The 17,919-nt window shown below is 35.2% G+C and overlaps 1 protein-coding gene across 1 annotated transcript; it reads right to left on the reverse strand.

Annotated features, from left to right (window-relative positions):
* Positions 1-12,709: 12,709 nt before the first annotated feature.
* LOC113351268 lies at positions 12,710-13,450 on the reverse strand. Its single transcript, XM_026595284.1, has one exon. It carries the CDS (start codon positions 13,448-13,450, stop codon positions 12,710-12,712), a length of 741 nt encoding a protein of 246 aa, XP_026451069.1.
* Positions 13,451-17,919: the final 4,469 nt, after the last annotated feature.

The raw sequence follows: 17,919 nt of genomic DNA on the forward strand, positions 1-17,919 counted from the left end.
CTCAAATGATTTCGATGACTTCACCCGTCAAGACGTTGAGATACCCATGCTTGATCAGTCAAGTTTTCCATGATCGTGGGTTTGATTCAATTGGCAACTCTCTTGGGGTTCCCAAACCGGTTCGTCCGTGTACCTTCAGGCGCATAAGGGAAAATGCTTGCAAGCGACAAAGAATCGCTTCTCTTGATTTCATTGACCCTACCACCGTGAGCCTTCTTCAAAAAATTCATAAGGGTGTGTGTAAGGTTAATTCAAGAGTGAAGTATGTCCAAGAGCAATTGTCTTTGGTTGCAATAAAGTTTCCCGAGATCAAGGAAGATTTGAACGCAATTCAAGCATCTTGGAGTATCTCCGATGAGGAAGAAGATGAGTAATTCGTGTTCTTATTGTTTCCTAGTATGTATTCTTTTTGGTTTAGTTGGAAGAATAACTAGTGCTTTGGATAGCAATGATTGTGACTACACATAGCTATTTTTTTTCATCTTTTTGTTCTTTTTTTTGGTTTATTGGTTTAAATTCTAAACATATTTGGAGGATGATGTTGTTGTAGTATTAATCTTTATGATTTGCAATTTGTTATGGGATATTGGTGTTTACGACCGTGAACTATGTTTGTCCCATAGTTTTTCAAAAGTAAAGTCGTTCGTGATCGGTATTGACGTACTGGTAAAAGAATGAATAGACTTTTGACAAATACAAAAGTTAAGCCTATATTTTCAAACATTTGATGGAAGATAGGTTAAAATCTTTTGTTTTCAAGGATTATGTCTATTAATTGTCGTTATGAAAATAGTGATTGAAGATAGAATGAATCCTTGTGTATTCCGCAGTATTGATCATCCCTGATCCATATTTTATGTATTACTGTGAGGCTCCGTAATGCATCTTATGTTGAGCACTATACAACCAAGTTGATTTATTAGCTTAGTTGGTGTTCCGTGAGATATGTTATGTTGAGCATATTGAACTAAATTAATCATCTTGTTTGGTTATTTACTTATTGCTTCGTAAGTTTTCTTATGTCGAGCAAAACAAATGACAATTAAATTGATTACTTTTGTGATTACTTTGGTTGTGTATTCCAATTAAATTAATTATGGGTTCTCTTGTAATTAATCTAGTTGAGTTTTTCCGTGTCTCCATAATTTCTCTTATGTTGAGCATAATCAATTGAATTGATCACCTCTTTTGTTTAATTTGATTGTGTATTCCGATTCAATTAATCATGGGTTTACTTGTGATTAATTTGATTGAGTTTTTTGGATATAGAAAATCGTTCTCATGGTTTTTGGTGTCCAATGAAATCCTTCTTTTATTTTGAAATTAAGGTCGCTCTTGTTGTTCTTTCGGGAATGACATCAAATGGGGGAGAGTTCTTTTGAACTTGTGCTTAATGGTCATATCTTGAGGGGTGTGCGGTTGTGGAATTTTAGAGGGGTTATCTTGTATATTTAAACTCCTTGATGAATGCATTTAGCTTCGGCTTTATGATTGCATCTAAATTAGTTGGTATGTATTTTTTTTCTTTTTGTCATGAAATGTCTCTCTCGGGAATTTCATTATGATCCCGTTCTTGTACCTTTGCCAATTTTATTGACAAAAAGGGGAAAAATTAATATGTAGTTCATACTACAAATACATATGGTTTTCAGATAATTATGTAAGGGGGAGTGTTTTCCATGTGAGATGGAGTATTGACTAAGGGGGGAGTGATATATATCACCATAGTATTATTGTTGAAGTTGTGATACAATTGAACTTTGACGCTGTGTAATAATACTATGACACTGTATAACAATGATCGAGAACTATGTTTTCTCATTGTTATAGCTACGGATCTTTAACAGCGGTGATGCTAAACTTACAACCTTTGGGATCATTGGAGTACTTGGAAGTGACGAAGATTTTGAGGAATGTTGAAGATTAGACATGTGGAATAGGAGCTACTAAAGTTTCTTTATCTTTTTTATATTCCATATATATTGATAGTTTTGTCAGTAAAATTGACAAAGGGGGAGATTGTTAGATCATTGCTCGGTCGAACTCGCATGCATTGCTATCTCAATCATGTTTGACAATGTTAGTGATCAAAACTATAAGTCTTGATTTCTAGTTTATTATAGATAAGTCTCGGACTAGGATAGAAAGTGTAGTTGAGCTCAAGGACTTCATGGAGATTCATCATACAAGTAGAAGAACTACTCAAGGAACCGGTGGAACTTCTCGACAAAAAGGTATGTGAAGAATTGAACTTATCTATCACTCAAAAGTCTATCTACTCTATATCCTAATCTTTGAGACAAGAAGTCGTATGATATATATATAGACTTGGATTATACACATTTGGTATTTCGAGCCGAGTATACCTCGCCTATCTATATCTCGACATATGTGTTGGTAAGCTTTTCGCTTCGATCAAGTTTATCTTTACCATGTGACGAAAGTCATGATATGTTTCAATCATCTTGAAAATTGCTTTGACGAGAAATGGTGTAACAACTATATAACATCCTCTAAGAATGTTTCAATGATTGCAATGAGAGTTTAGATTACATAACCAATGATGGACATAAGAATTGTTGTGGAAACACAATTATGTATAAGTCATATTCCTTGAACCAAAGTTTGCGAACTTTGTTGATCAGGAGAACCGGAAGAATGGCGTGAGCCAAGTCCGTGAACTGCCGAAGTTCTCAAACCCGAGAATTGCTGCTGGAGTTGACAAACTACTTGCGTGAAGTTAAGTTCGCGCACTCAGTCCGCGAACCCAGTCCGCGAACCGGCGAAGTTCTCATACCCGAGAATTTATGCTGGAGTTTGTAAACTCTGCCTGGTAACTTAAGTCCGCGAACCTAGTCTGCGTACTTGAGAAGGTTATATATCTGAAGATGATTTCTGAACTTAAACATAAAAAGACTAAGGAATGCAGTTTGCAAACCGTGGCTATAAAATTTCATGAACCGATTCAAGTGAATCATATCATCTTTGCTTCAATTGTGTCTTGTGTAGTACATAAGATTTCCTTTCAATTGAACAACTCTCTAACTATTTCATTTGAAGTCATTTGAACTAGTTATGGTGAAGAAGAACATGGTTGATATGAAATACTCATATGGCTTACCTTTTGGTTAAATATTGTTTAACTAACAAGTGCATACGTTTGGGTACGGTTAACAAACCTAGAAGCGTGCATTGTCAAGTATGTGTAACAAGCTAAGTTTTCGATCTAACGGTTGAGAAATATTAGCTTGAATCTAAACCAGGTTTTCATCTAACAGTGAATATTGAATGCTTTTTTACTAAGCTAACATTGATTGCAAACCCTGATTTGAAAGACTATATAAAGGAGACATCTAGTATTGTGCAAAACTAATCACCACACCTTACGTGTGATACTAGTTTTCGTGCTAGAGACGATTCTCCTTTAACCTTTGGTTTTCTTCTTCTAAAATCAGGTTAACGACTTAAACACTTCATTGGGATTGTGAAGCCAGACTGATAATACTTTTATCATAGTTGTGTGATATGATCTTGCATCTTTTATTGTACGAGTATAATCATATTGATTGGCTTGATATTGATATCTCCGATAGGCAAGATATAAAAAGTAATCACAAACATCTTCGTCTCATTGTTTGTGATTCCGCAACATCTTGTTTCGCTACCATACGATTAAGATTGTTGTGAGGTGATTGATAACTCTAGGTTGTTCTTCGGGAATATAATACCGGATTATCAATTGGTTCATGTTCACCTTGATTATTATCAAAAGACGGAACAAAAAATTTAGGGTTTATCTGTGGGAGACAGATTGATCCTTTGATAGACTTGTCTGTGTGAGACAGACTTGTTTATTGTCAAAGCCTGCGATTTTGGGTCGTAGCAACTCTTACTTGTGGGTGAGATCAGCTAAGGGAATCAAGTGCGCAGTATCCTACTGGGATCAGAGGCGTAGGAGCATAATTGTACCTTGGATCAGTGGGAGATTGATTTGGGTATAACTACAGTCCAGTATGAAGTTAGCTTGGAGTAGGCTAGCGTCTGTAGCGACTTAATACAATGTGTGTTCAATCTGGACTAGGTCCCGGGGTTTTTCTGAATTTGCGGTTTCCTCGTTAACAAAATTTCTGGTGTCTGTGTTATTTCAATTTCCGCATTATATTCTTTTATCTTTATAATTGAAATAATACAGGTTGTGCATTAGATCATCAATTAGAGTAATCCAACGTTTGGTTGTTGATTGTTATTGATTGATCCTTGGATATTGGTCTTTGGTACCATCCAAGTTATTCCTTGCATTTGATTAGAACTCGCAGTTCCTGCTTGAGTAAATCAAATCAAGAGAGAGATATAAACTCGTTGATATACTTTTAATTGATTGAGTCTTGTTGATTCTCTTAAAAGTATATTCTAATTTGTCCATAAAGATTGCTTAGCAAAATATTGGGTGGTGTTGTTAGACCCCCGTTTTTTCAATTATTTTAAAATTGGAAACCTTGAATCAAATTATCAGACTCTCCCTTGATTACGAGTTGCGATAAAATCTTCATACAAATCTTCAGAAAAACTTCACCTGGTGAGCCATTTACCAAAACTGAATAAGACACCGTACTAATACATTGAAAGATTAGATGACACCAATCTTCAGAAAAACCCAACTTTCTAAAAACTAAAGTAATAAAAGTCCACTCTAATCTATCAAAAGCTTTTGAAAGATCTAATTTGATTTCCATGAAACTATTTTTGTTGTTTTTTTCTTACAATTTTTAAAAGAATGCAAAATTTCATGACCAATGATGATGTTATCTTGTATCTGCCTATTAGCTTTAAAAGTAGACTGAAAAGGAGATATAAGAGAGTCTAAGAGAGGCTCTAACCTATTAGTTAAAAATTTTGAAATAATTTTATAAACTGTATTAGACAGACTGATAGGTCTAAAATCATTTGGGGATGAAGGATTATTAACTTTGGGACTCAAAGCAATAAAAGAGTGATTCATTTGTTTAAGAAGAAACTTGTTACAGAAGAAACTCTGAACATGATATATAATTTCAACAGAGATAACATCCCAGTTATCCCTAAAGAAACCCGCCGGAAAACCATCTGGACCCGGAGAATTCCAAGGGGACATATTCTTAACAGTAGTAAGAATCTCATCTATAGTAGGAACAGCTGCTAATTTGATATTCATATCATCTTTAATAATAGGATGAACATCTTTTAAAACTTCATCAATATCAGTATTACAAGGTATAAAAGAAGTATATATACTTTTAAAATGATTAGTGACAAGAGAAACCACCTGCTCTCTATTTTCCAACCAATTACCTTGATTATCTCTTAAAGTATGAATGGTGTTATACATATTCCTCATCTTCACAGTATTATGAAATAATCTAGTATTTTTGTCATATTGAGTGAAATAATCAATTCTAGTCTTTTGTTTATAGAAAGAGTTTTCAATCTCATACCAATAATCGAGCTGATTCGAATAATTTAGAATATAATTACCAATAGCTGGAGTATAAGATATAGATTACATTTTTTCAATTTCTGTATTCAGCTTCGCAATAGTAGTTTTAATATGACCAAAAGAGTTTAAATTTCAGTGACTAAGATCCTGTTTAAGATTCTTTAGTTTACCAGCAGTAATATAACTAGAAGAACCATGAACTTACTTAACCCAAGAGTTAGAAAGAACATTCTTAAAATCAGGATTCAATTGCCAACATTTGAAAAACTTGAAAGGTATCTTAAGTTGTTGTTGTTGGTGAAAACAATTCAATAATATCATACTGTGATCTGAATAAACCCTACCGAGATTTGTAATCCCAGTATGAGGCAACACAGAAACCCATTTATCATTCATAAAACCTCTATCCAATTTTTCAAAGATTAGCTCAAAAGAATTTCTAAAACGCCTATTACACCAAGTAAGTGGATTACCAAAAGAAAAAATTTCATTCATTTTTAATTGTAACAAGTTGTTCTTAATAAAATGCTGTGGGAAAGAATTATCAAGGTTACCTCCCTGTTTTTCAGAAGCATGCAGAATAAAATTAAAATCCCCAATTAGCACCCAAGGTCTATTTCCATCTTCATTCATATGATTAAGAATATTCCATTGATTTCTCATACCCAGAGCATTCAAAGAACCATATACGAAAGAGATTAAACAATTTTCAACAAGAGGAGTTATATCACAGATGATATGTATCATGTTGAAGGAGCTACTTAGTATTTCAACAGTAGAGTTTGCAAAATAACCTAAAGCTAAGCCTCCCGATTTTCCAACAGAAGGCACAACATACCAAGTATCAAAAGGAAGGTGATGGTTATACTTGTAAATAATATCAGTAGCCACCATGGTTTCAAAAATACAGATAGCATTTGGTCTATTTTTCCTAAATATGTTTAATAAGTGTAGCCATTTTTTGTCTGAACAACATCCATTCATGTTCCAACAAAGAATCTTCATGATTAAAGAACACACTAGAAAAAAGAAGCTGTCACACAAATAAATAAGAAAAGCAAGAAAAGACTGATCAAAAGCAGTAGTAAAGTAAATGAGAGATAAATATGCAAGAGACTTACAAGGTCATGAGCTGAAGAAGATTCAGCATCCATAGAGTCCAAAGAGCCCATCATCATGAGATTAACCTCTTTATCAAATTCTTCATCAGTGACCACAGGTTCTGGAGGAAGAGCAGCTAGCGGAGTAGGTTCAAGAATAATTGCATCTTCATAATTTTCCCAAGTTCTAGATTGCTCAAAGTCATGTTTTCAACACTAGAATTTGTAAATACATCAGACGAATAGTTCATTTCTGAGAAGTAAAGACTGTCGGAGAATAAAAAGTACATGATGTAGACCAAACCATATTAGCTCCAGAGTTCTCATTTGGAGTCAACCTAAAACTCCCTAAATTAAAAGAGGCATTGATCGGCGGAGAAAATGGAGGTAAAGTAGTCAAAGGTGGCCACTGAGGCACAGACAACTAATTTATACTAGAGATATTTTGTAAAAGGGTCGTAAGTTTATTGCCTAATTAGGGTCTGGGTCGTAGAAGTTGCAGTTGATGCATTAGGGTTATTGACTGACGAAGACTGTGAAAAAGTTGTCAGCCGAAGTTTTTTATTTTGCCACAACCCTGGACCCTCAATTGACTGATGTTGACTCTTCTATTTTCTTAACGTAGAACTACTCCATCTTCTTCCATGACTTTTTTTTTGATGGTATCTTCTTCCCTGACTAATTACACATTGCATTTACCCTCTGAAATTAGTGTTTATTTCAAACCCTTGATCAATTTTTATCATAACAATCATATTCTTGAATTAGTAAAATGGCATGACAGTCTTTAATGGCAAATGTCTCTAACAATCAACTTAAGTTTAAGGAGTGGGTGAACCATCGAAAGATTTATAACTGCAGCTTCTTATTACACAAATCACCTCCTCGTGTTGTTCAGAAACTAGCTATGGATCTAATGACTCGTATACCTGAGTTATTATGGACAATCATGATGCTTAGAAAATATATTCGAGGACAGGAAATGGGCACAGAGCTGTAAGAAATATGGTAAGAATTTGGTATAGCGTTGCCGTTGATTTAGGTGATTGATGGTCAAGAATTGATGAATTTTAGTTTAGGAAACTTGGGTTGCTGTCGAATTTGATATTGGTGCAGGGAAGGAGCTATAATAGGGAAGAAAAACACAAAAAAACAACTACCTGACGATCACCAATTTCTGGCACATCAAGTAATCTTTAAATGTCCTCGACGAGTTTACATAGCCATAAGATATTTAGAAGATCTTAGACCCCACTGTTTTGTTTGTAATGATAATTATAATCATGATTAAAGAAAACTATGATAGTTTTGAATATGGAAGTGGTGAAGGTGGTTAATGTGGAGTAGATATTTCTGTGGTGGTGGTGGCGGAATGGAAGGAGCCATGAGAAAAAGGAGATACATTCTGTTATGGTTTTTAACGGGTTAGGTTAAAGTGCCTTTTAAATGTTTCGTAAGGGTGCTTTGGTAAAATATTTGAATGGTCAAAGGTAGTCTACGACCCTTACACAACAACTGCAACTTCTACGACCCAGATCCTAATTAGGCAATAAACCTGCGATCCTTTTACAAAATATCTCTTTATTATATTATAACCCAAGATTAATTCTTAATTAAAATTAAATACAGATTTTGATGAAGAGATACAGAAACATGCTATAACAAGAAGAACCCCCATGAGTTAAGATAACTACTAGACCTATTATAACTCATCATGAAGAAAGGAAACACCTTCTTCTAATAAATCCATTCCAAGATTCACAAATATAAAGATCAGAAACAAGTTTCCAAGGAAACTTTTTATAGTATCAAATCCCTACTCTAGGTAGGACCTCAATATCCAGATAACAACCCAGTAAGACTATTCTTCATAAAAATACTCAATAGCGAATAACCAGAACTTTTAAGAACATGAAGATTCAATTAACCATACTCAATATCAGAATCAACCAGCTTCTTCAAAATCACTGTTGTTTAATCAAAACTCATGATGATGTCTCTGAAATTCTATGTCTGCACCCCATTTAGCTCATGACTTATAACGAAAAAACATATAAAAGTTAACTATTGGGGAAATCAATCAAATCTAAAGATATAGATAAGAGCTGTAGAATTATTATACTTTGTAAAACATGATGAAATCTGATAAAAGTGAAACAATTTACAATAACAAAAAACTCATAAAATTAGGGAATTTTTTTTTTTAAAATTCAAATGAAAATAGTTAAAATATAAAGAAGAAAATTATGCAAAAACAAAAAGGATTAAAAAGAGATCATAATAATTGTAAGAGAATCAAGAGATTTGAATCAGAATGGACAAGATCGATCAAGGAAGAAGAAAATTTTGCAGTCTTGACTAAGTCAGCGTCGCATGACTAATCGCCTCAGAGTGTTTTTTCGTGAAAAAAATAATAAACCGTGCCTAGAAAAAATAAACCGTACCTAGACCCGATTTAGCGAGGCTCATATTGAATGGTTGAATCTACAATAAGCTTATCTCATTCTATTTATTTATTTATTAGTTTCTGCCCGTAAAATAGAATGAATAGTGTGGTTGAATCATGAATGTCAAGTTGTCAACTTAATGCTTGTACCGATCTACATTTTGCTATCCGATTGTGAGGCACACTACACATATAGATATTATCAGAAAATCGCACTGTATCTCGTAGTCGTAGCTGTTCCTCATGTCCTTTCCCGTATCGACTCTAACCATTCAACAAAGAGTAGGCATCCCGAACGTGCTTGTGCATTTTTCTTCGACACTCAATCACCGATGAACCAAAATCTGTCCAGCTAGAAGCGCACTCTAGGCATAAAAAAAGAACAAGCTAGGACGCCGCAGATGAGCAAGTGGCGGGAGCTTTTCCTACTATCATTTTAAGTGGACAAGTGGTACTAGTAATTGACCAAAAGCTACGTGTCCGGAATCTCTAGACAAGATCTCGGATGTGGTGCTCGATGCAAGATCTGTTTTTTTCCCCGAGACAGGTAAATGCCTCAAATCAACCTAAACCCGCTGTTCGCTAAGTAAATTTTTTCAATTCTATCCTTATTAATAGTTTTCAAAAACTTTAAATCACCTAGTTTTTAGTTTCAATATTTAGTATAAATTAAGAATTCCGTTGCAAGTTATTTGCGATAGAGTATTTATCCTCCATGGAGTGGATTTAAAACTTAGAATAATTATTCATCTACTAATTTCAATGAAAATTAATGGTACGGTGTGATTCCATAGCAAGGCAAATTAGTGAGAATTTGGAAAAAAAAACTTAAATTCTCATCTATTTTGGAATATAAAAAAAACCCTAAAACATCAAACAAAATGGAACGGAGGAAATAATAAGCACATGAGGAGATTTTTTACTTTAACAGGGTGAGTCCTAAATCCTAATGGACGGGAACTCCACTGGAACAAAAACAAAATATCCCTCATTGCCATGGCTTTGAAGTCCGAGAAGATATACTTAATTCAATCAGTAGTACTAGTATGACAAGAGCAGTTCCTATGGTAATGTTCAAACTTAAAATTTTGTTGAGCCATGTGGATGGTCAAACAGGTTTCTCTATTATAGTAAAGCAGGGTAAAATGAACAGATTTGGTTTTCTAGGACCCCGCTAGTATTTCTTTTTAATATAAAATGTTTTGTAGGATAAAGATGAAAAATAAAATAAAATATTTAAGTGAGATAAAATAGGATGAAGTGAGATAAAATAGGATAAAATAAGGTTAAAAAGTAGTAAAATAATCAGGGATTGTACTTGGCCTCAATCCAAGAGTCGCGGGCGTCAATCTAAGTGTCTCTGGCGTTTTTTGCATGAACGCGCGTCATTTCTTCTGACGCCAGCGTTGGTAGAAATATCGCCCGTTGTTACCACAGACACACGCTGGATGTTCCGACTCGATGTTCAAATCAACAGATTTGTTGATTTGAACATCCATTTTTCATGTTTGTTCATTCCATAGTGGAAACAAAATGAAAAAACTCCTAATTCATTCCATATGAATTGCCCTAAACAACCGGCAAATTTCATCTTTCTAAAAATAAAAAATAAAAAAATCTTCAATTCTTTTTTTATTTTATTTTTGATAAAAAGCAAAAGATTGTTTTATTAGGCTTTACAACTAGAAATATTTCTCTCCAACCGAACTCAATAAACAATATGAAAAAACTTTTCTTGAAAAAGTAAATTGATATAAAAAGAATGCATGGAATGGTGACAAATTCCTCAAATGGTGCCTTTTGACCCCAACCCGAATAGTCTTCGGGCTGCATAACAAGTTCTTAAGTGATGATTGAAGGATGTTCACAACTCGTCAGAAGCTCTTGATCTAGTTTTGTCACCATATCTAGGCTTTTTTTCTTGAGAGCTTACTATGAACATGTGATATTTCATGTGTCCATTTATCCAGATCTTCATTCAACTCTTTATTCTTCTCTTCGAGTGCAGCAATCTCATCTTTTAGCTCTAAAATCGTTTTTTCTAAAGCTAACCCATTAGCCTTTTCACCATCAAGATCTTTCATCACAGCCTCCTTCTCATTCTTCACTCTTTCAACTTCACCTCCGATTGTAGAATTCTCTTCTTTTAAGTCGGATATTGTTTTCCCTTGGATTAACACTTTAGCCTTCTCTTCCTCTAGATCTTTCATCACAGCCTCTTTCTCATTCTTCACTCTTTCGACTTCACCTTCAAGTGTAGAATTCTTTTCTTTTAAATCGGATATTGTTTTCTCCTGGATTAACACTTTAGCCTTCTCTTCCTCTAGATCTTTTATAAGACCGCTCTTCTCATTCTTTATCCTTTCGACTTCACCTTCTAGTGTGGAATTTTCAGCTTTTAAGTCGCTTATTATTTTTTCTTCGAGTGTTGAATTTTTCGCTTCTAGGCTAGCAATGGTTGTCTGTAGAATTGATCTCTCAGCTTTTTCCGCATCAAGATTTTTAACAAGATCATTTTTCTCATTCTCCACCCTTTTGATTTCATCCATGAGAGCTGCATTTGTGGTTTCCAAGTCGGAAATTCTTTTTTCATGAACTTGTTTCTCTCGGTTTCGTTCTTCGACTTCTGCAGCCAATTTTGCAGCTAATTCTTTCTCATTAGCACAAGGGTCGACCGGAGCTGCAGATAAACCAAAAAGTGACAAGTTTAGTTTCTCGGCCGACCATGTATGAGTAACATTCTTTCTCTCGACGTCGTTATAAGCCCACTTGATCACCAAACCTTGACAATTAACATACTTGTTTGGATTTCTACTCAAGTAACCGAAGAAAGTATCGAAATCGCTCAATTTGTTATTGCCCGAAGAGAGATGAACAGAGAACATTACTTCTCCTATGGGAGCTATTGCCCCAAACTTAAAAGGGTCGCCGAATTTTGTAAAAATCTTCAGCAATTTAATCTGAGTTGCTTCATACGTTAGAAACAACTCAGGATCTCTAAAAAATGACATTGTTAAGAGAGGATGAGATGAAGAGTGAGTGAGAGAGAGCTGTAACAAGCTTGCCAAAGATTTGGGGCAATGTAGAGTGAGTGTATGTGGAAGTAGTGTATTAAGGCATTGTCGGTATTGTTTGTTTTTTTGGAAGAAATCCACGTGATGCACGCCAGCATCTGCAACCCAATGGAAGGTGCTTGGTTCGTGCAACGGTTAATTGTATTTATGAATATAGGTCAGAAACCACTCAGATGCATTCCCCACTTTGCCTAGAAGTGTGTGCCCAGAACATTTTTTGGTTTCTCGCCAACAACTTAATACATCAAGCAAGCACTAACCCCAACAAAACCTAACCACAACGAACATAAATAGACTTTGCTCAAACTAGAGCACATACAAGGACTTCAAACCAAAGCAAACACCGAAGAAACTGCCAAAGACGACAAACCAATTTAAAAGCAAACACACTTAATATTCTAGTGGATTAATCCTCCTGAAAAACAACTTCCTGCTGGATTACCTTTGATAAGTATCCTGGTGGATTCATAACCCAACTGCTATTGCAGTTATTTAAACGAGCAAACTTGGCTAACGCATCAGCTGTTCTATTACAGACTCTATTAACAAATCTAAAATAAACATTCACTAACTCTTGTGAAAGGATAAAATTTTCATACATCAGACATTGATCTTCTCATCTAATAGATTCACTCTGGTTCTTATTCATAGCCTCCATCACTGATTTATTATCACCTTCTACCTGAACTTTACATAAACCTTTAAACTTAAGCCACTGCAGCACTCTTAACATAGCTAGCACTTCTGCTTGATCAACATCTCTTACATTCCTTGTCCAGGCCACGGCTTCCAAGCAGTCTCCTAGATGATTTCGCAACACAATAGAGAAACCAACAAAATTAGTATCAGGGAGAATAGAAACATCAAAATTAAGCTTTAACCAATCAGATGAAGGTGGTATCCAATCGTTTCTAGGCTTAATAGATATATGATTACTGATGTAACTACATGGTATATAGCTATTATGAATGCAAAGGCCATAAGCGTAACAAAATTGAAAGATTTGTTGAGTAATAATTGTAGGAGACTGTGATTTTCCTTCAAACAGCTTCAACCATCTGCTTTTCCATAAGAACCACATTGTTATCACTGCCAGATTTCTAAGATGTTGTCTTTTCGACGAAAATAACGATCTTTTATCCATCCAAGACTGGAGCCACTGATTAACATCTCCGTATTTAGTAGCATCTTGGAGATTCTCAGGTGAGACAACAGACCAAACTTCTGAGGTAACAGAACATTGAAATAGAAGGTGTTGGACTGTTTCAATTCCTTGAGAGCACTGAACACAAGTAGTATTCTTTTGTAATCTTTCCGCCACTGGAAGAATATTCTTAGCCAGCTTCCATAAAAACATTTGACATTTATATGGAACTTCTACATGCCAAATCATTAACCACTTCCGCTGCTGCTGGTTGTGAGCATTTGGTTAGTTTGCTGCAAGAGAATGGCCATATAAACTGATTTAACTGAAAATCTTCCATTTCTTGTAAGAGACCATCGAAGTTGATCTGAAGATGGCTGTGGAGGAATGATAATATGTTGAACATGCTGAAGTTGATGAGAAGTACAAATTTGCTGAAGTTTATCAAGCCTCCAAGTTCTTGTTGCATGATCAATATACTCAGCCACTGTACTTTGAGAGCTTGTAACATTAATAGGCTGATGATGATAATTCTTGTCAGAAATCCTCCCAAACCATTGACCTTGTACGTTAATTTGAGTCACATCTCCAACCTCCCAAATATGATATCTTCTAATCCAACTTAATCCTCTTAGAATTCCATTCCAAATCCAAGTACCTTTTTTCTTAATGTGGCCATACAGAGGATCATCATTTGGAAAATATCCTGCTTTAAGAAGTTGGCACCCATTTAGCTTCTTTTTCAGTCAACATGTGCCAAGCTATCTTTGTGAGCATAGCTTCATTGAGACATCTTAAATTTTTAAAGCCCAACCCACGATATCTTTTTGGTTTACTGAAATCATTCCAGCCAATGAAGTATCCACCTCTCTTAGACTGCTTATTCCACCAGTAATTACGTTGCAGAGACTCCATTTTTTTGAGTGATTTCTCTGGAATGTGCATTCAGCTCATTTGATATTGAGCCATGGTTCCTGTGACAGCTTGAATCTGAGTGCTTCTACCTGCTTGATTAACTAACTTTCCCTTCTAAGCTTGGATTCTGCTATCCATCTTATTCCCAGTGTCTGTAAAACATGAATTTTTGTTACGGCCAATAAATAGAGGAATGCCCAAATATTTCTGCGTCAATGGCATTTTTAGCATCTGAATCATTTCTGAGATATAATCTTTATCTGATTCACTCATGTTATTGCTAAAGTGAATAATGTATTTATGTAGACTCACCATCTGCCCTGAAACCTTACAGAATTGAGAAATAATCTTCATCATATTATTAACTGAGCTGTTTGAAGCTACGGAAAAAAATAATGCAGTCATCGGCGAAAAAAAGATGGGAAATACTTGGGACTTTTGGTGCTGGATTCAATGGTTGGATTAACCTTGTTGTTTCAGCTGATTGCAACATCCTACTAAAAGCTTCCATGCATATGATGAAAATATACGGAGAAAGCGCATCACCTTGACGAATGCCTCTGGATGGTTGAAAAGGTGGAGTAGGAGACCCATTTAGTAAAATTGAAATAAATGCAGTGCTGAGACATTGATAAATTAGTGAACACCACTTCTCCTGAAATCCCAAACATTGCATAACTTTAAGAGTAAAACCCCATTCTATACGATCGAAAGCCTTTACCATATCCAATTTAATCGCCACTGCACCTGAAGTAATTTTAGTTCTTTTCATATAATCTATGACTTCATGAGCTATAATAGTATTATCTAAAATGTTTCGGCCTTGCACATATGTAGCTTGCCATGGAGAAATAAGCTTTGGGAGCAACTTTTTTAATCTGTTAGCCAATATCTTTGAGATAATCCTATATGAAATGTTGCAAAGACTAATCGGTCGAAGATCTGATGGAGTTTCTACACATAATTTCTTTGGGATTAAGACTTGATAAGTGAAGTTAATCTGAGGAAGCATTTTACCATGTTGAAAAAAATCTTGTACCATTGCCACTAACCCATCTGCCACTTCATCCCAACACATCCTATAAAATCCCGCTTGAAATCCATCCGGCCCCGGAGCTTCCCAAGGATTGATCTGATTAACAACTTGTTGAATTTATTCTATAGAAGAAATTTGAGTGAGGTCTTCATTTTATTGCAGAGATATACAAGGACTGAGGAGATTAAAAATATCCGAGTCTTGCGATGGATGACAAGATGCAGTGATGGAATTAAATGTTTTATGAGAAAATTCTGAATGTCTGCCCTTGTAGAATACCAATTACCCATCTCATCTCTGATTGAATCAATTTGGTTGCGTCTCCTTCTGTAATTAGCCTGAGAATGAAAAACCTTTGTATTTTTATCCTGACTACTCAACAACTTATCTCTAGACTGTTGATGGCTGATCTCTGCTTTGACATTATACCAATGCTGAAGGTCTTTTTGCAATTCTGCAACCTTGTCCTGAGAAGTACTTGAATAAGCCTGAGATGCTTGAATCTGCTGCTGTACTGCTTTAATGCGATCATCAATATTACCAAAATGATGCTTCTTCCATTTAGTAATACCTCTTCGAACCTGCTGTAGTTTCTTTAGGAACTGCATAGTCGATGAACCAAACTGATCCTGCCCCCATTCTTGCTGAATTAGGTCTTTAAATGTCTCATGTTTAGCCCAAGTCTCATACAATAGAAACAGTTTGTAGGTTCTGATGGATTGAGGTTTAGTGGATAACAAAATAGGTGCATGATCTGAGCCTAAGGGAATAAGATGATTTATGATGGCATCAGGAAATAATGAAAACCAATGGGTGGATGCAAGAGCTCTATATAATCTAGTTTGGACTAATTGAACATTCTTACGTCTATTGGTCCAAGTAAATGGATGACCACTAAAAGGAAGTTCTAAAAGACCACATTGAGAAATAAGATCCTGAATGATCGCTGGAGTATGGTATGCATGAGTAGAAAAGGAGTTTCAATCATGACAAAACAAAGTGACATTCAAATCCCCTATAATGATCCATGGAAAATCCATATGACTTCCCATATCATCTAAAGCTTTCCATTGTTGTGTTCTTTCTAGTTGATAACTAGAGCTATACAAACAAGTTAACACCCATTGTTGATTTTCTGGACCATTGTGTAGAATAAAATTGACCATATAGTCAGTAAAATGCATGAATTTCTAGTTTGAAGCCATCTTTCCAAAGGACTGCAATGCCCCCAGCCTTGAGCTTAGTATTATGACACCAAATGTTTGGAAAATGCATGCTTTGTAATAAAAGATGTGCAAACATTTTTATTTTTCTGCTTAGTTTTAGAAAGAAAAATAATATCAGGGCTATACTGATGAACGCAATCCTGTAAATGATGTCTAGTGTTCTTATTCCCTAAATACTGAACATTCCAGGCCAGTATGCGCATTTCAAAGCAACAATGATGATAATTGACAGAAATGAAAACAGAAATAAAAAACTCTGGCTTAAAAATGAGAAGAAAAATATAAGGTGTAGAAGTGGTGGAAAAAACCTGATCCTCATGCTCTTTTCAAAGATTCCCATAAGATTATCCCATAAGGTGATCCCAGTCTCCATGATGAGGAATTGGTCTATACAAACTCGTATGCATTTGATGTTCATTCCCATAGTAAGCAGGTTGCGTATACTCCACTTGCTGAGATGCAGTCGAAAATTGGTCCTGAAATGGATTTGCATAAAGTGACGCACTGGCAGAGCTACTTGCAACTGATCCATCTCGAGAACGCTTATAACGTCTTGTAGTAGAAGATTCAGCCCCTTGATCTGATGCAATATAGAGTGTGGAACACATGAAAGCCATCTCGTGGAATTTGAAATGGTTTATTTTCCATTCTCTTTTTACTTCTAGACTTCTTAGGAGAGATGAAGATCTGTTCACCCTGCTTATACTTAGGATTATTAGCTCTTGAATCAATAACCTCACCAAAATCTTATCCAAATTTGAAAATATAACTAGCAATTGTCCGCACATTGTCTGCTTTATCTGAACATTCATTTTCATCATGAGCTAAAATTAAACATGCAGGACATAGTTTTTTTGGTTGCCTTTGAAAATATATGGGAATCCATTGGGTTAACTTTGCTGCATTATCTGTCATTATGCCCCTTAACATAGGATTCTAAATATTAAATTAAATAAGAACACTTACAACATTTGTATCAGTAGGATTTCCATCTTATGGAATAAGCTAGAGAGGATTACCAAGGATGCTTGCAATTTGGTTTTCAGCTTCAACATTGAGGAATTCTGGTGGCAGCTTATTGATGTCGATCCAAAATTGCTGAGTTGAAAAATCAATATCTTCTGGAATGATAAATGTATTCCATTCTCTGAATATAGCTAGGTACCCATCTACGATCCAAGGGCCTTCTTCCAACACAGTGTTATAGCTATCCCAATCATAAAACCTGAAGATAAACATATTAGTATCATGCATTCTCATATGAAAATGTCCATGTCCCCAAGCCATGGTAATTTCTTGCTCCACCTTATCATCTCCCATAGGAAATTCACATATTATCTTCCCCATAAGACTAACACTCCATTTCTTAATAGATGGCTGTAACTTGATATGAGGGTATCTAATAACTCTATGAGTGTTATCATCTTCCTCTAAATTGGTATTTTTAATACTTTCTATAAGTTCAGATACCTCTCCTATTGATTTTCTAGTTGACATGGTGAGAT

This window comes from Papaver somniferum, chromosome 2 (genome assembly GCF_003573695.1).
Source record: "Papaver somniferum cultivar HN1 chromosome 2, ASM357369v1, whole genome shotgun sequence".
Taxonomy (NCBI): Eukaryota; Viridiplantae; Streptophyta; class Magnoliopsida; order Ranunculales; family Papaveraceae; genus Papaver; species Papaver somniferum.